The sequence below is a fragment of the Prunus dulcis genome, chromosome 7, assembly GCF_902201215.1.
Source record: "Prunus dulcis chromosome 7, ALMONDv2, whole genome shotgun sequence".
NCBI classification, from domain to species: Eukaryota; Viridiplantae; Streptophyta; class Magnoliopsida; order Rosales; family Rosaceae; genus Prunus; species Prunus dulcis.
Genome location: NC_047656.1, coordinates 1,736,014 through 1,758,990, shown reverse-complemented (window position 1 = coordinate 1,758,990; position 22,977 = coordinate 1,736,014). Strand labels below are relative to the sequence as shown.

The window sequence follows — 22,977 nt, the reverse complement described above, 5'->3', positions numbered from 1 at the left end:
CCTCCTACAATAGCTTGTACCAAAAACAATAGCTTGTACCAAAAACAAGAACATGTAGGAAATTTTTTCTTGCACACAAAAAGAACTGTATAATTTTTAACAATATATCATCACCACAACCTTGTACACCTATAGGGATGATGATGATATATTGTCAAAAATTGTATTGCCTTATCTGGCCCCGGCCCCGTCTCCATCGGGGGACTCTCTCAAACCCGCCCCAAATTCTCTATTTTTTTTTATATAATTTATCTTGCAAGGTGCCACACTACAACAAAAGAAGATATATGGCCTCGTAATTTGGAGAAGATTATACACACAGTAACTGTAAGGTAAATTTTTTCACTGCAAATCCTACAAAACACAAGGTAAAATGAGAGTGGAAACCCAAAGAACGTAACAAATCCACCAATAATATTAACATTAGCATCAAACTATCCACTTGGCCAGGGGAAAATTTTATTTTGAAAGGAGAAAAGCAAGGCTTCGATGATTATAGATTGACAACTGCCAATATACTCTCATATGCAAGCTCCGCGCTCCTCCATGATTTTTTCCACCATCTGCAGGAGGAATAGGTGGACCAATTGCAGCAACCTAAGAGGGATCATAGGGGCCGGTGTGTAGTAGTTGTGTGGTTAGGAGTGGTTGAGGCCTGAAAAATTCAAGGTTGAGCCCAAATATGTTTATAGCCCAGTACAATGCTTAATCGAGAAGGAAGACCGACCGGGGTATGCAGGAATTTGTCGTATGCGCTTACACAAGTTATGGTCTGCAAATGCCTGGGGCTTGCTGAGCAGGTTGTGGTATGGATTTTTACGAGTGTTCATGAGGCCAATTGGTGATCCAAGAAGTGGAAGTTTGGGGTTGCTTGGGAGCACCAAACTCTTGAGCCCAAATATATGGGTAACCATAAGAGAGAAAAAATAGCACATCACCTTAGAAAATATCTCAGAACCCTATTAAAACCAAGCCATCGTTGAAACCAAGTGAAACCCAAATGCACGGGCTGCTGGGAGTAAGACAACTTTTAGACCAGCACCCTTATCCATTCTTTCCTCTGCAAGCTTTGGTAGTAAAACCAGGAGGAAAAGCAAGAGGTGCCTCACCCAGGATGGAAGAAGTCAGATGCAGAAAAACCTTGGAGCCCCAAAATGCTCTTGCCCCAATGTGCTTGGATTAAGGAATTTTCACCAAAAAGGATTTAATAGAAGGAAGTGAAGGGAAATTGAGGAGAAGATTTGGCAAAATTTGGGGAAAATTAGCTAGGGTTCCTGAACCAGAAGGGACTTCTAGTGCCTATAAAAGGAGGCACCTCCTACCCAGCAAAACAACCATCCTAAGCATGACCAAGCAATCGTCAAGCTACTGGAAAATCTTCTCAAGCCACCCATCCTTTTATCCCCATCTCTCCCTCTCTTCACTCATCAAATCTTCCCAAATTTCCCTATACCCTTGCTTTGAACCTCTGTTTCAATAAGAAATCCAAGCTCTCTCTCTAATGCTAAGCTCATGGAGGCTTAGCTTCCATGCCACAAACTCCTTAAACCAAGCCATAATATTGATATGTAAATAGTTGTCTGTCTTGTTGGTGAAACCAAAGTGCTTCCTACGGCTCCACGAACTTTTCGAAGCGCTCTTGGGGCCTGATTCTTGAACTCAGGCACAAGGGGCAACTTCCTCCATTTGCTCTTTACAGTAGTCCAAGCTCATTTGCAGCTACTGGAACGAAAAAGCCCTTACAGGAGCAAAGACTAAAATATCAATAATATCAACGCAATATCGAGGATATTATCGTTTTTTCGGGTCTAAGATATTTTGGAATATATCCATACACATATCGTACAAGTATTGATAATATCGGAAATACTGACGTCAACAATTTCTCACACTTCAGCAATATTTGGCCAAAATATCGTTATAATATCGATAATATTGAGATGATGAGGACAAAGAAAAATTTAAAGAGTTATTTACACTAACACCTCCTGAGGTTTCTTGTGTTTACACAAAACCCCTTCAGGTCTCAAAAATTACATGAACATCCCTTGAGGTTTCAGTTTGTTTTCACAAAATCCCTTTTCGTTGATTGTTTGTCCAAAAATTGATGATTTCATTAAATAAAAAAACTTATGCAAATGCCAAATTAACCTCAATGAAGTATATGGAATCTAATCTCAAAGGCCAACTTTGTTATTTAAAGAAATTTTTTTTTAAATAAAATCATCAATCTTTGGATGAAAAATCAATAAAAAAGAGTTTTGTGAAAACAATTTAAAATCTCGTGGGGTGTTCTTGTAATTTCTAAAACATTAAAGAGTTTTGTGAAAAAACCAAAAACCTCAAGAGGTGTTAGGAACTCTATGTGGTGCTAAGTCACTCATGTATCTTACCATACAATATATAAATTGTAAAATATTGTAGTAAATCATTATAAATAAATGATTATGGTGTGTTTAATCTCCTTTCATTATTTACTACATATTTTCTACACTCACATTGTTTGTTAACTCGCTATATAATCAACTTAAATCAGTTAAACCCATCATACAATGCATTTCCTTCTTCTTCTTCTTTTTTTTCTTTTTTGGGTGATAAAGTAATAGATAATTGACTAAATAAACATCCTCCAAAGTTTCAATAAAATTTTTCAACCTTTTCTTACAATTTCCGTGTTTTTTATTCAATTTTTATCGATATCGATAATATCTTGATATTTCCATCGAAATTTCCCTGTTTTTGGACTATCAAAATTTCCGAAACCATCGATATTTTATGTAACAACCCAAACCTAAATTAATATTTAATTATAAATTTATTCTCGAAAAAACTATTTTGCCCCTAGAATATTTTATTAGGATAAAAGTTGACTTTTTGATCGAGAAGCAATTTGGAAATTTTAATTGGACTGTTGAGTAAATCATGTCGATGCGAATCCATGGACACGTAGTGGGCTCAAATCGGAGTTATAACGAGGAAAATACGATCAAAATACTTAGAGGGGCAAAATTGTAATTTTGAAAACTGGTTTTAAAAACCAGATTTTATTTATTTCTCTCTCCCTCTCCCTCTCTCTCTCTCTCTCTCTCTCTCTCTCTCTCTCTCTCTCTCTCTCTCTCCTTGTGAAACCCCTCAACCACCACCGCCCACAACTGCCCACGAAACCGGCCCGGCCCCGCCTTTGAACCCCAATCCATTCTCGCCGCTAGCCGTCATCTCAGCCACCGAAAGGGTAGAGAAAACAAGCCGAATTTCTCCAGCCTCGATCTCCCTCCTCTAGCCACCAATTTCGGCAATTAAGGTATGGATTCTCATCTACTCTTTGAGTTCTAGCTGATGGTTGGGAGGATTTGATCGATTTCTAGCTTAGATAACTCGATTTTCAATTCAAAATTTGGCCGGATTTCAGGTTGAAATTCTGGCCATTTCTGGCCTTTTTTGGGATAGGCCAAGAACAAAAGTGGCTCCAATTGATGCCCTGAACCTGTGGTAGGAATCTTGGCCCTCGAATTTGATGTTTTTCGGCTGCCAGAAATAGATCAAACCACCCATGTGTTGCCAGCTCGTGTGGTGGCTCGTGGGCAATGTTGTGGGGCCATATTTTGTCCTAAAATGATCCATAGGTTGCCACAAGCACGTAGGTGTGCTCATATTTCAATTTGGATACCGTTTGAGCCTTGAACGGATCTCACCTATTGAGCGATTTCCGGGTTTGATATGTTCGGATCGTTGGATCGAACTCAAATTCACATATATTGTACCTTGTATTTCTAGGATCGTATAGGATTCGACGGATTATGAATCGGAGTCCCGGATACTCCGAAATCGTGAATCCTTGGGCAAGATAAATCATAATCATCCAATTGTGCGATCGTGATCTATCCGACAATCCGATTCGGACCAAACTTGCAGGGTAGGTTTCGAAGAGTGTGTTGAACCTATAGGAACTCCCGGATTTGTGACCAGAGGTCGTAGGCCCCGCGGGCCCAGTTGACCAAGTTTAGGCGGTTTGACCCCTCGATTGACCATGAGTCTTCCGAGGTAGTTATATCCTTTGAGAAGTGTTATAATGACCATGCAGACAAGTCCTGACGGAAAATTGAGTTATCAGGATCATATTATGGATTTATATAATTATGGGATGAGTATAGATAATTATATATAGATTGCTAAATTGTGTGTAGTTCTATTATTGTTATTTTAAAGTGTATTATAGTAATTGATAGTATACTTGCATGTTATTCTTGATGCTTGGAGATTATACATTATTGGAACTGATGGAATCTCTAGGGGTAGTGATTATTTATTATTTATTTATTCACTTATTTAGTTATTTATTGCTATGAAGATTATAATTACAGTATTGGAATTGTTTGATAATCGGAGTTTGACGTGATTAACAAACTAATTAACTATTTAAGTGCATGGAAATGGATTTGTGGAATATAGGGATTTGTGGAATAAAGGGAAACTTTGTGATAAGTTTCGGATATGGCTTTTCAAACCCACCACAGGAGTATCCCCTAATTGCCTTGAAACAATTTTGTTATTTTTGATAATGCCCCACGAGTCTCGAGGATGCTTGAACCATGTGGTGCGAGGATTGTGGCTATAGTAGACTTGGTGTCTCCGAGGCCTGCGAGGATGGAATTGACGGATTATTATTGGAATTGACGGTATTAATGGAATTGACGGATTATGATTAGAATTGACGGATCGGGAATGGGGGTATGCCTAGGTGGAAAGAATATAAGTTTTGAAATGTTTTTAAACTAAAATCGAGGATTTTATCTTGGTATTTTATGGGCAAAGGTTTTAATATCAATAATTCTAATATTATGAGACAAGGAATGAATGTTTGAGGAAAGCTTATAAATTCTCTATTGTCATTCTCATTTGTGAGCCTAATATGATATTATTGGTATTAAGTGGCAGTTATGGGTATATACCAGCCCGACTTATTTATACACCTTCTTTTCTGCTTAGCCTATCATGAATGTTATCATGTTAGTAACTTTGGACTCTGGTGTGTGACGTATGTTTGGTTGTATGAATTCTATTTTTGTACATGTTGAACGAATGAGGATATCTAAATTGTTTGTGTACAGGTGAAAATTTTGGGAAATGAGCAAGTTACAAGGGAGACTCTACCGAATTTTAGGAAGAAGTCGAGCTAGAAGAAAATATTAGGTTTCTAGTTAGGAGGGTAGTTCGGTCATTTGTGCTCAGCACCCGCCAAGTGTCGGACATGCACAGGGTTCAGCGCAGATTCCAAAGTAGAATTTGGGTCGGGTCTTGTCATTTTAGACCATGGTTTTATCATTAAAAATTGGAAGGAAATGCATTGCATGATGGGTTTTAACTGATTTAAGTTGATTATATAGCGAGCCAACAAACACGAGTGTAGAAAATATGTAGTAATTGATGAAAGAAGATTAAACAAATTGTAAACATTTATTTATAATGATTTACTACAATATTTTACACTTTATACATTGTATGATAAGTTAGTATAAGGTTCAAATTTGAGTTATTTACACTAACACCTCCTGAGGTTTTAGGCTTTTCCCCAAAACTCCTTGAGGTTTAATGTAACACCCCTACCCAAAATATAATTATTCGTTAATTTAATTAATGTAATGAATTATGAATTTACAATTTTGCCCTCAAGATAGGGGTATTCTGGTCACTTTTTAATCCGGAAGGATTTTAGGGAAATGAATGATACCTTGACATAGATCGTGCCGAGATGAGTTTGTAGACACATAGTGCGCTTGAATCAGAGTGTAACGAAGAAGTTATGATCAAAAGAAACGTAGTGGCAAAATTATAAATAATTCGAAAAGGGTTTAATAAAAATCTGAAAATTCCTTTCATCTCTCTCTCTCTCTCTCTCTCTCTCTCTCTCTCTGTCTCTCTCTCTCACTCACTCTCTCTCTCTCTCTCTCTCTCTCTCTCTCTCACTCTCAATATGCGCAATAGAACCCCCTCTTTCTCAAACAGCATAGCCGGCCACGTTTGGCCAACCACCGCCCAACTTCGGAAACCATTTTAGGTGCACTAGTCCCAAAAGAACAACCACCTCCTCCTCCTTCCATCCCACCTCATCCCTGACGCCAGCAGCCACAACGATCAACGGAAAAAGCAAGAATTTGGCCGGTTTTTACCCAGATTTTCTGGAGCTCATTCGGACTTTTCTGACTACCAAATTCTTCGATCTATGTATGCTTTTTCATCATCTCAATGTGTTCTAGCTGCTGGTTGGTTAATTTAGGATCGATTTCTACGTTTTTGTTGTCGATTTAGCGACTAAAGTTTTGGCCAGTTTTGGCTTACGATTCCGGCCATCTCCGGCCACTTTTTGGGGTTAGTCCAAGAACAAAAGTTGATCCACTCAATGTCCTGATCATGTAGCTATAAGTCTTGACTGGTGGTTTGGAGATTTTCCGACCGCCGGAATTGCTTTGGACACCCACGCGCCGGCAACGCGTGGGCACTATTTCGGTGTCCCTCTTGGTTCTAAAATGATCCCCATGTCGTCCTGAGCATGACGGTATGCTCGGATTTGAATTTGGTTATCATTTGACTGTCGATCGGATATCACATATTAGGCGTTATCCGGGTTCGATATGTTCGGACCGTTGGATCGACTCCAATTTTATATATGTTGATCTAGGAATCTCCAGGATCGTATAGGAATTTGCGGATCGTAAATCGGAGCCCTGGATGTTCCGATTCAATAACTTAAAGTGTGTGTTAAATGATAAATGTACGATCGGACGATCGCGAACGATCCGACCGTTCGATTCAGACCAAACTTGCAGGACATATTTAGTAAACCTTGTTGAACCCATAGGAACTTTTGGATCATAAAAATGAGGTCGTGGGCCCCACCAGCCCGGTTGACCGAGCATCTTCCGAAGCTATCCCATCATCTGAAACACGTAATTTGACCTTAAGAACGTCTCTTTCCTCGTACTCATACTTGAAATCTAGGAAATTAGGATTTTAATTTAAAGTTCTTATTTGAAGCATTTATATTAATTTCGTAATCGTATTCTGAAATAGGTACTCCGACGACTCGCACGTAACAGACGGGACCCTCTCAGGATCAAGCAGTGTGGGTCTACTTGTGAGTGGACATTGTTTTCAAATGATAACATTATTTTTAAGACGGAAAGCTGAGCATGATGATTTAATGATTTATTGAGTTTATTATTTCATTAATTGTTGAACATGATATTTATATATATTTTTGAAATAAATATTTGGGTTTTGGCATATTGCAAGTATATTAAGTTGATATATAATATTTTCGAGAATTCCTATCTATGATTGGTTATGTGTGGGGTACGGGGGGTGTTGGTTTGAGATTGTGAAAAGAGAGTGGATTTTAGTATGTCAGTTGAAGTGCTACACGCACTACCCTATGTACCTCCCTGAATAATTGGAATGTGGTGATACTTGGAGATGTCAGAACCCAAACACCCTTGAAGGGGTGTTTCGTAGACCCTTAGCGGGGTTAGTCAGCTCGCGTAGGACTTGTCACAAGTGAACGAGTATTGAGGATACGTGTTAGTGAGTTTAGTTCCAGTTGGACGGCTCGTTCTCTAGCCACATGGTCAATCGAGGATTCTTACACGTGGACTAGTCAAACAATCCCCCCGGTTGGATTGTTTTCCGTGTAACACTTAGTGGCGTCATACTTATATATAACCATTATATTGTGTATATATATATATATCTATTCATTCGTTCTTGTTTATCGATGAAGATACTTCCTCACTTGCCGTGCCAACGGGCACGCGTTTCGAGAGACTAGTTTGGGTATATGAGGGAAAGGTTTGAATGGGATGATTAATAAAGTTTCATTATGGTATTTTGGATCTCACTGTGGTTTGGACTCAACTATATATTTATATATGGATATATCGATTTTGAATACATATGGTTTTCGGCATTGTTTTTTAAATGGTGGGGTTATATTATGTTGATTTCAACTATGAACTAAACTTTGTTTTTGTCCACTCACACTTTTTTGTATTATGCCCCCCAGACAGTAGTTGACCAAGTTGTGCAGCAGAGCCGAGCTTTGAACTTCCGAATCCCAAGCTTCAGTAGGATAAGCTTTGTTCATTTCCTTTTTGTTAAACTTGGTTATTGCTTGTAAACCGAAACTCTTAGATTGCTTTGTTATCGCCCATACTAGGGTTTGATTTATGAAGCCGGAGGCCATTGATGTAAACTGCATGAATTTTAACTTTTGCATGATGCCAGTTGGGGTTATTAATTGTTTTTAGGGGAGACTCTGCCGAAATTTATACAAAAAGTCTCGTGTCTTTAGTAAGTGGGCCCGGCATCGGGACGATGTCAGAACTAGCATAGAATTTGTCCCAGATTCTGAGGAATTCAGGGTGATTCCTGTCATTTTAGAAATTACAAGAACACCCCCTGAGGGTTTAAATTGTTTTCAAAAAACTCCTTTTCATTGATTTTTCATCTAAAAATTGATGATTAGATTGCATATACTCCCTTGAGGTTAATTTTGTCACTTGCATAAGTTTGTTTTTGTTTTTCAATGAAATCATCAATTTTTGGACAAATAAGCAACAAAAAGGGGTTTTGTGAATACAAATTGAAACGTCAGGGGGTGTTCGTGTAATTTTTGAGACCTAATATGGTTTTGTGAAAACACAAGAAACCTCAGGGGGTGTTAGTGTAAATAACTCTTCAAAATTTTCATTGTCTTTGTCATCTCAATATTATCGATATTATAGCGATAATTTGGCCAAATGTTGCTAAAGTGTGAGGGAACTTATCGATATTGATATTCTCCAATATTATTGTTGATATTATCCTTAACCCAAAAAAATGATAATATTCTCGATATTCCGTCGATATTATCGATATTTTAGACTATGATTAGGAGGAATGAGGAATGGCTCTAGGGTAACTTATGCTTTGTTATATTATATTATATATTTATTAATTTAAAAATAAATATACAATTATCGAGCTGCTAGGGGAAATACCGTAAAATACCATCAAGCCAAACTTACTTCTCCAAATACCATCCTTAGCTGGACATTTTGAGAATGCCAAGTATAATACATACTTATTGGGCCCTTATCACCTTTTCTTTACCCTCTCTCTCTCTCTCTCTCTCTCTCTCTCTCTCTCTCTCTCTCTCTCTCTCTCTCTTTTTGGGTCGTTCTCTCTGACCTAGTTGTGCGTATTCGACACTTGTCAGGTGTTGGGTACAGTTGACCAAATTGCCCTCTAAACTAAAACTCATGAATTCATTTAAGGTTTAACTTCTGCCAAAAATTCAGCAAAGTCTCCCTTGTAAATTGCTTGTTTCCCAAAATTTACACCTGTATAAAATGCAATTCATATATCCCCAATCATTCAACATGCACAATGTTAGAACACACACAATCCAACAGTAAATCTGAGTGGCCTTAGACCTTATAGAAATCCTAGGGCAATATCATAACATACTAATTAATTTAATTTCCAAGTAGAATGGTTACAGTAGAATATCCTACATAATGGAAAAGGATGAGTGGTGGATGATGAATGCCCGGTGGTGGTGCTCCGATACTCGATTACTACCTGGGGGCTTAAAACATTAAAAGTGTGAGTGGACAAAAGAAAGTTTTGCAAAACATAATACCAACATACTAACTCCACTATTAAAACCATTTGAAAATTCATTTAATCCATGTTTTATATACATATAAAAATCAAGCATGCATATTTATATTCATATAATCATTCATACATTCAATCAATTCATCAAAATCATTTAAAAGCATTGAAAAATAATAATTCTTTTCCACCTAGGTGTACCGTTCATAAATCCGTCAATTCCATACTTTTCTATTCATTTCCCCCATCATACCATCAATTCCAAGTGTCACATAAGTGATACATCCTTGCAGAACTCGGAAACACAAAGTTATCTCGAGTCGCATTCCTCGCATAACTCAGGAGACACTTGGTCAACCCGAGCCGCATTCCTCGCTCCTCACGATCTAGGTATTCCTAGGACTCGTGGGGCAACTATCAAACGCGAGCTGACTCAACTGAAGGCAACAGTTTATTCGAAGGCAAAATTTTAGGTACCTATGGTGGTTTAAAAACCTTTCACGGAAAATATTAATACTATTTCTTACTAAATCCTTAAATCCTGTTATCATTTCCTTTTCTACTTTCCAAGCCATTCACATTTAATCATAAACAAAATTTTATAAAAGCATTTGAATTCAAAATGTATGCTTGGAAAGCAAAAATCATAAATAATTCATTCATGATTAATTAATAAAACTTTTACTTTGGGTTTTTAAAAAAAAAAAAAAATTTGACCTCAAAATGTTTACGGTTGTGCCACTACACTTCCGTTGATTGTAACTTCTTCGTTGAAACTCCGATTTGAGCCCACTACGTGTCTACGAACTTGTATCGACGCGCTCTATGCAACAATACTACTAAAATTCCCAAATTCTTTTCCGAACAAAAAGTCAAATTTAAACCTCTTAAAATACTCTCGGAGTAAAATTATCTTTTATTTGAATAATTTAATAATTTAATATTAATTTAGGAACGGAATATCACATCTCAAATATGGCATATCCCTTTTGATTTGCTTGTTCAACTCTTACCTTTTGATTTCGTATTTTTGTAGAATTTTCTCAGCAACCAAACAATGGGGATGAGTTATTCTTAAAAGAGGGAACTTTGACTCTTTCTTCTCGTTTTGCATGTGGGTAGTTTAATTAAGTGGTTGGATTATACCTTTTACTCTATAATAATTAGATTAGCTTGGTGGCTAGCTGTAATCGATTATTGTTTTCACTTATATCTGTTACAAATTGTCTTACTTTTATGCCCTTTGGTTTCTGTTCATGCAAATGGCTGGAATTTTTTGTTTTGTCCATGACTGGCTATGAGGAAAAAGTTGGGTGAATGAGCTTTTGTAGTAGTTTACAGAGTTTCATTGGCTAATAAGAAGTCCTCTTCCAATGTATAATTAAGTTATTTCTACAGAAACTAATGTAGGATACATTGCATGGGTCGGGAAATGTATTGTTGATGTTGCTTATAATAATTTTCAAGATAAACTTTTCACAAAGTACATGATTTTTTTTGTCATGTCTGGATGAAGAATAATAGTAACAACAATTTTAAAAATTGGGGTCTCTAGTGGCTTTTGGAAGATTATTATCTGTGCATATTCTGAGATTCAATAGATTGTTCTTTAAAGAAATATCCATTATTAAATAAATTCAATAGATTGTTTTGTAGATATGCCATTCTGAAAACTTTGTCTTTGTGTAAATGTTTAACATCATTTTTTGCTTTTGGATAAGCATGTTCCTTTGGCCATGTGAGGTTAACCTCCTTCTTTGTCAAATTTTTTGCAGCTAGTGACTGCCCACTGTTGTGCTAACTGGTTTGGTTGGGTATGTTTTATGTGTGCTTGTTCTATTTTGTTACACAATGGTTCCATTTCTTTCGCATAGTTGAATTATCTTTAAGATTTTTTTTATTTTTTATTTCCTTGTTTTCTTTCATTACTACATGTTTTCTCATGCTTTAAACCTCGAAATGGAAAAGTTTTCTTAATGTTGACCCTTTTCAATTTGATTGATGAGCTGATGATGAGTTTAGTTGGATTTTTGTATGTTAATAAATGGGATGCAGGTACCTTATGTTTTTTGTTTTAATTTTGTACAAGGAGAAAATGTGAAATGAAATAAGATTGAATAGTTTTCGCTATATATTCACGTTGATTTCTGCAATTGGGTTATGTGTTTCTTTATTGTTTTCTTTCATTTAGGGAAAGAAAATTGTAGGTGTTCATTTATAATTTCTATATTAGCCACATGACAGGAACTTTGTTGGCCAGACTATAGTTTGCTTTTGCACTTGCAGTAGCTTTTTACTATCTCTAGTCTGTGTTTCGAGTTCAATAGAAAATCTTGACAAATCCAACTTTCAATGACAAGAGTCTCATAAATGTTAAAACAGAGTGAAAACTGAAAGGAATTAACGAGGGGCTAAAAACCCTTAATGCACATGGTAATGATGTTAGGTCTTGGTTTAACTGAAAGGAATTAACAAGGTGGTGAGATATATTTATTTTATTTATTTATTTATTTTTGCAGAGATTTTTTTAAAAGATTATGTTCATATTTTTAAAGGTGGAGTTGGAGTTGGAGTTGGAGTTGGTCGTGCATAGCAGTCTTGATTTTCTCCATTCTATGAAGGAGCATAGGTGGTGGAGGTCGTGGTAATTCTGTATTTCTTTATCGGTGGTGGTGGTTGTTTGGTCACTTTATTTTAATTTTAATTTTTTTTAATAAAAAACTTACTTTTAATAATCAATTTTTTAAAACTTTTTTTTAATAATCAATTTTGCTGCAGTAAAAAGATATATTATAATTTTAAATTAGGTCTTTTTAAAACTTTTAGATTAAATTTTACGATGAGTGATTACAGTTTTTTTGGACTACATGATTTAGGAGAATGAGATTGTAGGTTATTATATGTTTTGTATGTATATTTGGAGCATTGAAGGCATTAAATAAACTTCAAATAAACTTCAACAATACAATATAACCCTAGTTACTATTTTCCCCGTTTAATATTCGCATACTTTTGTTTTTAGTCTTAAAGAAAAGAAAAAGAAAAGAAAAAAAAAAGAAGAAAAAATAGAAGAGAAATCTCACCTTTAAAAAAGATAGAGAAAAAACAAAATTTTAAAAAGGATATTTTCCAGACGTCATTTGGATATTCACTTATTCAGCCACACCAAAACGAGCTGAAGAGTGTAGCGCTCTCCTCCCTCCTGTTCAACTATTGCAAATTCCAGACAGATGATGTTGTAATTTTGTGGTCTTGTTATTAAATTCAAGGTTTGCGATTGAGTTGAATGGGAACGCTCACTACCTGCACTTTGAGCACCCTGGATTTCAATTTCACTGTCAAATCCCGTCAAATTCCGAATTTCAGATTACCCAAGAAGCCCAAGAGTTCATGCTTCTTGTGCAGAAGAAGCATACAGAGCGAGAGAGTTTGGTTCCCGCGTAGGAGTTTTCGTAGGCTTAGATGTTATAGCTCTAGTGATAATGGTAACCATGAAGGAGAGACCAGCAGCAGCGGCAGTAGTAATAAGTCAACAACTGACTCGGCCACCACGACGACGACAACAACGGCTTCACCGCCAGAAGTGGCCGAAGATACACGCACGAACGACTATGACTCTGACCCTCCATCGGTTTCTTCCAGGGTACATTGCTTAACTTTGAGACATGGGTTTTATTTTTATTTTTTTATATATCCATTTGTGTAATTGCATTACAATTTACATGTTGGTTTTGCATTAGTTTGTTGTTCTCTCAGTTTGGTTACCGACAATTGAAGTTTGAATTTAAGTATTTAATTTGACTTCTTTTTATAAAAGAAATAAAGAAATTGGTATAGCCATCAAAATCCAGTTATGGGTTCTTTAAAAAGGAATATACGGTTCCATGTTTGTAGAATTTACCATATTAGTCAGTGAAGGTTATGTGGGACTGGCAGTTGATGACGGTATGACCTTTATGATAGTAGAAACCAAAAATGCTAGCAATCCAATTATGAGTTTTAGCTGCCTCACTTGAGGATGCATTTAAGTTCATATTCTCTGTTAGTGTTTTCTTGGATTGTTTTAAGAACTTGGTGTTGAATAAGCTTCCTGTTTATGTTTTAAATGCATGTATACGTAGAAAGAATAGTTATCTCATCTGGACTTCCGGATTTAGTTAAAATCCAGACTTACCTGTCAAATGTCTCCAACGGTTGAGAGCTCAGTTTCAAAGGAAAAACAAATGAGATGGACTGCAGCTCATCAATTGTTGCTGATTTGGTAAAATCCACAATAAATGTTTCATGAATTACATGCAGACAGTCACACACAATATATATTGTCTTACCTTGAATGGTATGCATCTAACATAATAACATAACACTGTCTCTCATAGTCTAATGTGTCAATGTGTTCTTCAGCCACCAACTATATCACCACTTGGACCCGCTTACAATAATTTCCAAGTTGACTCTTTCAAACTGATGGAACTCCTTGGACCCGAGAAGGTTGATCCTGCTGATGTAAAGCTGATTAAGGAAAAGCTTTTTGGTTATTCTACCTTTTGGGTGACCAAAGAGGAGCCTTTTGGAGACCTTGGTGAGGGTATTCTCTTCCTCGGGAATTTGAGGGGAAAGAGAGAAGAGGTCTTTGCCAAATTCCAGAGTCTACTGGCTGAGGTCACAGGTAATAAGTACAACCTTTTTATGGTGGAGGAACCCAATGCAGAAGATCTAGATCCACGTGGTGGGCCGCGTGTTAGCTTTGGGTTGCTGCGGAAAGAGGTCTCAGAACCAGGGCCAACAACACTTTGGCAATATGTAATTGCTTTCTTGTTATTCCTTCTAACAATTGGATCATCTGTAGAGTTAGGAATTGCATCTCAGGTACGCGAACACACTTCCTTTTTTTTAAATTTTGTATTTCATGATGTCATAAATGGTCCATCAACTGATTTCTTTCTCATATTTAGCGTGACTACTTATTTTCATGCATTTTCTTAAACAGATAAATAGACTGCCACCAGAGGTGGTGAAGTACTTCACAGATCCAAATGCCATTGACCCACCAGATATGGAGTTGCTATTTCCCTTTGTAGACTCGGCTTTGCCCCTAGCATATGGTGTTCTGGGGGTTTTGCTATTTCACGTAAGTGAATTATCTTGCTGTTGCACTATGCTTTTTAGTCAAGTTTTTCATTTCCATTTCAATTAAAATAGATCATTGTTGTTCATCTAGTAGGGTCTTTAAGGCCATCTGTTATGCCCATGCATAAGAGATCTTTAATGTGAGATTTGATGCTTGTGAAGAAAAAGAACATGCTTATTGTTCCAGTTGACTTAGTCTGATGATGTAGTCTGATGATCTTAATCATATGCTATTATGAAGAAATGAAATTGGGTATTATCCTTTTTGTTTTGTTGTTTGCAATTACTGGCTCTCATTCTCAAACATATCATATTTGTCCAAAATAAGTACATCAAACCTTAAATTGACAGAAGTTTTTCAGATATGAGAATTTAAATGAATGCTTGCCGAGTCTGACTCTGTAAATTAATTTCTAGTTGCTTATGTGTGCGAAAATTATAGTGAAAGTTGAGAGACAGGAGTATGTAATTTGGAAAATCTGTTGATTATGACTCCTGTAAGCCAAAAGCTCCCACTCAGACTTAATTAATAAAGAACATTTATTTCTGTCTTTCGATACTTTTCTACAAGTTGTGTCAATTTTAATTGAAGGGAAATACGATGACTTGCATATGTTTTGAGTGAGAATGCCAGAATAATCAAAGTTATTCATTTCTTAACTTTTTCCTTCTTTTTAGGCATACTCATATTTTAACCTCTTCCAAATGATTTTTTAAATTTTGATGAATTAGTCCATATTCTTTGAATTCTGATTTCCTATTTGGATTTGATGTTTGACCTTATTTGAATATGATCATAATAGAGTCAATCACATGCAGGAAGTTGGGCATTTTCTGGCTGCTTTCCCAAAGAAAGTGAAACTTAGCATTCCTTTCTTCATTCCTAATATTACTCTTGGCAGTTTTGGAGCAATCACTCAGGTACCTCTAATTATCCAAGTAGCAATTCAGAACATGTGAAAGTTAAGTGGCTTAACTTGTCCTTAATATTTCAGTATGGAATCTGAGTAGAACTTCCCTGCATTTGTGGTGTTGTTTAAGTGATTTAGTGTGCTTAATATTTGGTAGAAAGGCAACGAATAATACAAAGGTATGCAATGGACTAACTAGGGAATCACTTGCAGGCAAGAACCCCTTATAGGTTTACGCAGGTTAAATTGACCCCTGAATATAATGCAAAGATATATAGCAGCTATTCTAGTTGAGTCATCCATTTAAGAAACTTAGAGACAGAAGTAATTGGAGCTATTCCAGTTGCATCTGTTTTTTGGTTCTTGGGTTTTTTCGGTTTCCTTTTGATTTTTGAGAATAAAATTATTGCTGGAAAAATTCTGATATAACCATATTATCAAGGTTGAAGGGTAATTTTAGATCGGCCTTCTAGTTTTGGATTCTTGATAATTTATTATCAGATGTGACCTTTCCTTAAATTTTTGTTATGTAGGTAACCAAGGTTGAGGTCTTTGCTAGTTTATCCGGCACAGGCTAGATGTCAGTGTAGTCAACCCCCTCCCCCCAACATGGCTTCTTAAATAGGCTTTTATTCTGAATAATTATTTTTTCCCATGTTTTATTTTTAAATAGATTAGATATGTCATATTTGATGCAGTAGTCTTACCAAGACATTACCTTTTCTTTAACTAGGTCATCTGTGCACCTGGACCCCTTTTTCTTATCATCTTCTAGAATCTAAGTCTTTGTTTGTAATCAATGATGATCCAGAGAATTTCTTCTGATCAGTCACTGGTTTTGTAGTTTAAATCCGTTCTTCCTGATCGGAGCACAAAAGTTGACATATCACTTGCGGGCCCGTTTGCTGGTGCTGCATTGTCGCTGTCAATGTTTGCAGCAGGGCTGCTGCTCTCATCTAACCCCAATACCACAGGAGATCTAGTGCAGGTTCCAAGTATGTTGTTTCAGGGTTCTTTGCTTCTTGGACTTATCAGTAGAGCTACTCTTGGTTATGCGTATGTCCTTCCTCTACCTCTGTGCATTATTAAAGCGAAAATCTTGTTTGCTTGTGAGCTAAGAAGGCTTCTATAGATACAATGCCTGCGAAACCCTTTTGATTCAATAATCATATTCATAGTTGATATGGTACTATACTAAACATGCAGATCAATGCATGCTGCGACTGTTCCAATTCATCCTCTTATGATTGCTGGCTGGTAATGTACTATTTCTGGACTATCTTAATAACTGTATTGTAATGTGTAGCATGTGTATGACTCAAGTTTAATATTACAGGTGTGGGTTGACAACAACAGCTTTTAATATGCTTCCCGTGGGGTGTCTTGATGGTGGAAGAGCTGTGCAGGTGACCTTTTCCTTCCTTTTCCTTTGAACTGGTAAACTTACATCTTTGAGGTTTGATAAATGAAGATACAACCTGGTGCTGGTATGAAATATTAGTTAAGTTGTGCAGTGAATTTCCTTTTCTGATTGTTACTATGACGAGTTCATGAAATATGTATTGTATTTATTTTAGTTGTTTATTTAAAAAGAAGTATAAGGTAGACTTTCTGCAGTTATGGTAGCTAGATTCTATTTTGGTTTATAGTATTTGGTGTGGACAGTCTTCATTAAAGGTGTTCTTCCCATACTTCTACCTTATTGCTTCTACTAAAGATGCTTGGTGGCTGACTATATAGATTAGTCAAAGGGTTGGCTATGGTGAATTAAACATCTATAGACTGATGAATGATTAGGAGCTGTAATTGATAGTTCCATTCAGATCTGTTATATTCTGTGAATGTTAGACCAGATGAGCATAATAGGATGATGTGTCTTCCTGAAAGAGTAGGTCATTTTGATCTTAAGTCTCACTATCAGGCTTTAAGAGCTAGGAGGATTAACAATTCTCCTTGTAAGAGCAGTTGGTAGTTCTCACAAAGGTGGCTGGTGTAGGAAGCTACTATGGGGGAAGTTCTTACAGTAGATAATTTTGAGGAAACCCCTTAGATGTATTTTATGTTGGAGTTGTATGTGCAAATCCATTTGTGAGACAAAGGACGAGGTGGGTTTCCATTCCCATTTTTTGGTTTAACTTTATAAATAATCATGACAACTTTATCCTTTCGGCATTCTTCCAAAAAATAAAATTGTTAAAAACATTTTCATTCCCAGCATTTGCAAACACTGGTGGGAACAGTTGATTGCTTGGGATTATAAAGACCCCATTCTAAGGAATATTTATGGAATTCTTAGAATCTAATTCTGAAAAACAACCACTTCCCAAAAAGTGATAAACTGTTAGAATCAATCAACATCTCATGTCTGCAATATCTTGACATCCCCAAGGCTTCGCATTTCATCACAATAGTTTTATAAATGTCAAATGATCTTGTGTTGCTTATAAAAGGAGTACATATATATAATCTTGATATGCTCTCTCTCTCTCTCTCTCTCTCTCTCTCTCTCTTTCTCTCTCACACACACACACACACACACACACACACACACACACACACACACATTGTGTATGTGTCTCAATGCTAGACCAGAAATTTGTACAAGTTACAATAGTAAGTAGTTATTCTCCTATCTTGCTTACAAATGTGTTTTCTGTTGCTCTACCTACTCTCTGCTTCTAACGTATGTACAACTGCCCAATACAAAAGATAACTGATGTTGGTTTCTATGACTAGTGTTCAAAAAATTTCTAAAACTATCTTGAGTAGCATGTTTCTATTTCACTTGTATGATATTTGTGGAAACCAAATTAAATCAGACCCTAGGTCAAATAATTCCTTCCATTTGGGGATTATTTGACCTAATTGGGAATTAATCAACCTAATTGGGAGTTACTCAATTTAATTGGGAATTACCCAATTAAATGGAACCTTACCTAATTAGGTTGAGAATTGATTTGATTCCTACCACAATTCCCAATTAAATGAGGAGTAACCTAATTAAAAAAGGATTTGATTTGATATAGTAAATCAAATCCCTAATTAATCAAATCAATTCCAAATAGGGGAGGAATAATTCCTTTCCATCTACGAAATTATTCCTCTGAAACCCTAACCTCCAAGACCACTATAAAAGGATAGCCACACACAAGGGTTGAGGTATGTCTAAAATCTCTACAGAAAATTCCTCTCAAACCCTAGCCACCTCCTTTCTCTCTCTCTCTCTCTCTCTCTCTCTCTCTCTCTCTTTTACATAAGGCTCTGGCCGCCCGGTTTACACATTAAACACATCCCGTACCCTATTTTAGCTATCACTTCTCTACGGATCGATTGAACTGACTTAGGCATCGAAGGGCCTTTGGCCAACACCTCCCGGGTGTGGTCCTCTTATTTGTTCTATTTTGCAGGGAGAAAGAGGCGGCGAAGAAGAAAGGAGAATCTTCTGAACCGAATATTCTCGTGGGAGCAAATTTCCCCCACGAGAATATTCGGTTCGGAAGATTCCCCTTTCTTCTTCGCCGCCTCTTTCTCCTTGCAAAATAGAACAAATAAGAGGACCACACCCGGGGGGATGTTGGCCAAAGGCCCTCTGATGCCTAAATTAGTTCAAGTATTTGTAAGAAAAACACTAGCTAACTAGGGTACGGAGATGTGTTTATGGTGTAAACCGGGCGGCCGGAGTCTTATGTAAAAGAGAGAGAGAAAGGAGGTGGCTAGGGTTTGAAAGGAATTTTCTGCAGAGTTTTTAGTAGAGATTTCAGACGTACCTCAACCCTTGTGTGTAGCTATGCTTTTATAGTGGTTTCAGAGGCTAGGGTTTCAGAGGAATAATTCCGTAGATGGAAGGGAATTATTCCTCCCCTTTTTGGAATTGATTTGATTAATTAGGGATTTGATTTATTAGGGTAAATCATATCCCTAATTGTGGTAGGTATCAAATCAAATCCTGATTCGGTAACTCCTCATTTAATTGGGAATCGTGGTAATTAACCAAATCAATTCTCAACCCAATTAGGTAACGTTCAATTTAATTGGGTAATCCCTAATTAAATTGAGTAACTCCCAATCAGGTTGATTAATTCCCAATTAGGTCAAATAATCCCCAAATGGAATGAATTATTTGATCTAGGGTTTTGATTTAATTTGGTTACCACAATATTCACAGATTTTAGTAGCAGCTATAGTAGCCAGTAGTTTCTTCTCTTCTTTGCTTAGTTTTTTCCCCCTCAAATTCTGTTTCATACCCTCTTTCTTCAAGTATACATCTGGCCATGATACATGGAATAACAGGTGTTTATTTGTTGGACTACTGTCCCAATTAAAATTTCAAATGCTACCTTGAGCGAAAGCCAGTTATTTTGTTTAGGCATGACATTTATGGACAATACTTGCAGGGTGCTTTTGGAAAAAATGCCCTAGTTGCCTTTGGCTTGACGACGTACACGTTGCTTGGATTGGGAGTGGTATGTCTAACTTTTACAACTTATCACGCTTTGCCTCACATCACAATCTATCAAATCAGTAATTCAGCTTGTGGTTGTTTTCATGTATTCCCCCATCATCTCTATAATAACATTTCTTCCAATTTTGGCTAAGTTTTACTCTTTTCTTTCCTCCTTCCTTTCAGGTCGGCGGACCTCTGTCACTTCCATGGGGACTCTATGTGCTCATATGCCAGGTTTGCAAATAAGAATTTATATATTTCAGTTTCACGAAGCTTCCCATCTCATGATATTATTTTGATCTATATGTTCAGAGGACTCCAGAGAAACCTTGCCTAAATGATGTAACAGAGGTTGGAACGTGGAGAAAAACAATTGTCACGGTGGCAGTTTTCCTTGTCGTGCTCACACTTCTTCCTGTATGGGATGAGCTTGCAGAGGAGCTAGGTATAGGTCTTGTAACCACATTTTGATGTATCATACGTGAAAGTTAATTTTTCGTCTGTTAACATTTTGATAGTGATGCGATAGCTATAAAGTTGGTGAATTCAATATGCATTCAACATAATAAAATGCCAATTTTCATATTTGATATTTTGCTTTGTGAGACATGTAACGCACCCTATTTAATACGAGCAATATATGCATGCAAATTCAATACAAGGGAAATTGTAATGGGAGTAAATAGAAAGAATAAGGGAAATTGGAAAATCAAATACATCAATAATAAAAAAAATATTCCATATTTGGAAGACCGCCAGCCACCATATTTACTTAAAGGATCCCAAGTCCTTCCATTTAGGATTTGTGCATGTATTCAAAGGGAAAGGGAGATTTTATTTGCACCCCATTATTTGCTTTTTTCACCATATAGTAATTTTAAACATGAATAATCTATTTTATCCTTGTACATAATTGCCGTTAAGGACAAAATTTGTAAAATAAAAATAAATTTGTTCACTGAACCCCACATACGTTCTTGCAACTCTAGTTAGACTTTTTTCTTTCCTCAAACCATCATGTTCCTACAACCTTAACAAGGTTTATACGCTTATATTGGTGAAAACATATCTAGTATCCATTCATGAACGGTGAGACTGAAGTTAGGGAGGCTTTGAATGAGGTATGAGTTCATTTTTTGGCATTTTTCAAGTTTAGAGTTGCATGGTGGTTGCTGGTTACGTGCAACACACAAGTACTGAATGCGATAGGAGAATTCGGTGGCAAGCCACTGAAACATTGAACCTATTTATCTTGTGTTTGACTGGCGTTAACTTAAGATGCGGTGGAGATCCACCGTAACATAGAAAGGGCGTCGGTGACGCATGATCGACTTTTACCTATCATTCAGTGGCGATGAACCGAAATATATTTATTTTTCAGTAACTTATTGTCAACCACAAATATAATGCAAGCTATTCTGAACTTACTCCTATTGAAAGAACAAAAACAAGGTGACACCGCTACTGAAGGCAACAATATTGGAACAGAATGTGTAATGGACTATAGTAATCAATTCACAACTTATTTGGTAGTCATTTTGAGTATCCTTCTTTTTGTCTGAAATCCTTTTTAGTATCATTAATGTGGCATTAATGTTCCATATTTTAACTTCAAATAACATGAGTTTAATGTGTAGATATTCAAAGGTAGAGATGAATTAATTAGACGGGCTCGTGCACAAGGAAAAATGAATAATATCGTAATTGTAATTACAAGGTCTGATGCTAGTGGTGAGGGCAATAGGAGACCTCGAGGAATACTTGTTTGTGAGGGGAGTGGTAAATATAGGTCTTGCAAGTCTAATGAGACAATTGGTGTAAGGTCAGATGCAAATGGTGATACAAAAAAGTGTTCTAGGGACACTGGTACCAAGAAATGTGGATGCTCATTCTTGTTAAAATGTGTTAATATTTGTGATGAGGATGATTGGAAGTTGAATGTGGTTTGCGGAGTACATAACCATGCTTTTTCAGAGTATCTTGAAGGTCATTCATTTGTGGGGAGACTTTCTAAAGAGGAGAATGCCTTATTAGTGGACATGTTTAAGCGTTTGGTAAAACGCATAGATATTTTGGTCACCGTGAAGGATATTGATGCAATGAATGTTTCAACTATGAAGACAACATACAATGCTAGGATCTAAAATAGAACCAAAGAATTTACTGAGAGAACACAGATGCAACAATTGATTACTAAGTTGTATGAACACAATTATATTGAGTGAGATAGGACATTTGGTGATGATGTAACTAACTTGTTTTGGACACACCCCTTTAATATTGAGATTTTGCATGCATTTCCACATGTGCTTATCATGGATTGCACCTATAAGACTAATAGGTATTGTTCCCCACTATTGCAAATTGTGGGGGTGACATCTACTAATATGTAATCCACTTGAGAGTGTGCATGTGTCTGATCTATTCAAGTCCAACTTCTTGTCAAGCTTGTATGCTTGTGTTGGGTTGGTCGATCACTTGCATTAAGCCACTGACCTTAGCACTTTTCGAGCCTTACTCCAGAAAAGCAGAGGGGTGAGGTCGTTTCTTTGATTAAAAAAAGGGTGATCTTTGCTGCGGAGACCATTAAGAGTTTATCTATTGTTGCCTCCTCTTTTGCTCAACTTTAAGAGTTGGAGAAGAAGAATGCTACCCTAGCTGACCTACTCTCGTCGGCACGCCATGAGATAGAGACTTCGAACTTGAAAAGGGAGATATCTTTGCTAAAGAGTTCACTTGCCTTGAAGGATGGTGAGCTTGACTCCACCATTGCTACTCTTAATCAACAAAAGAAAAACTATCTTTAGCTTGAACGCAAGTTTGATGATTTGTCTCAAAGTCATG

The 22,977-nt window shown here is 36.7% G+C and overlaps 2 protein-coding genes across 3 annotated transcripts; both read left to right on the top strand.

The window, feature by feature from the left end:
- The first annotated feature begins 12,792 nt into the window (after positions 1-12,792).
- Positions 12,793-20,725, top strand: LOC117635632 (probable zinc metalloprotease EGY1, chloroplastic). Of its 2 annotated transcripts, XM_034369967.1 has the most exons (10): positions 12,794-13,294; positions 14,053-14,517; positions 14,639-14,779; positions 15,598-15,699; positions 16,534-16,745; positions 16,896-16,946; positions 17,026-17,095; positions 20,084-20,152; positions 20,317-20,367; positions 20,446-20,725. In XM_034369967.1, exons 1-10 carry the CDS (start codon positions 12,938-12,940, stop codon positions 20,602-20,604), a joined length of 1,677 nt encoding a protein of 558 aa, XP_034225858.1. In that variant the 5' UTR covers positions 12,794-12,937; the 3' UTR covers positions 20,605-20,725. The 2 variants fall into 2 exon arrangements, 1 of the variants encoding a protein (XP_034225858.1); XR_004586908.1 differs by lacking the exon at positions 20,446-20,725 and having other exon boundaries at positions 12,793-13,294; positions 17,026-17,126; positions 20,317-20,357.
- A 1,096-nt stretch (positions 20,726-21,821) lies between these two features.
- LOC117634018 lies at positions 21,822-22,277 on the top strand. The gene has a single exon (XM_034367916.1). The coding sequence runs from the start codon at positions 21,822-21,824 to the stop codon at positions 22,275-22,277; it is 456 nt and encodes a 151-aa protein (XP_034223807.1).
- Positions 22,278-22,977: the final 700 nt, after the last annotated feature.

What these genes read in the sequence shown, in the direction of transcription:
- LOC117634018 (XM_034367916.1), top strand. Translation starts at nt 21,822, where the DNA reads ATGAATAATATCGTAATTGTAATTACAAGGTCTGATGCTAGTGGTGAG.
- LOC117635632 (XM_034369967.1), top strand. Translation starts at nt 12,938, where the DNA reads ATGGGAACGCTCACTACCTGCACTTTGAGCACCCTGGATTTCAATTTC. An exon ending in CTCCATCGGTTTCTTCCAGG is followed by an intron (nt 13,295 to 14,052) that starts GTACATTGCTTA and finishes TGTGTTCTTCAG; the next exon opens with CCACCAACTATATCACCACT. An exon ending in TCTATGTGCTCATATGCCAG is followed by an intron (nt 20,368 to 20,445) that starts GTTTGCAAATAA and finishes CTATATGTTCAG; the next exon opens with AGGACTCCAGAGAAACCTTG.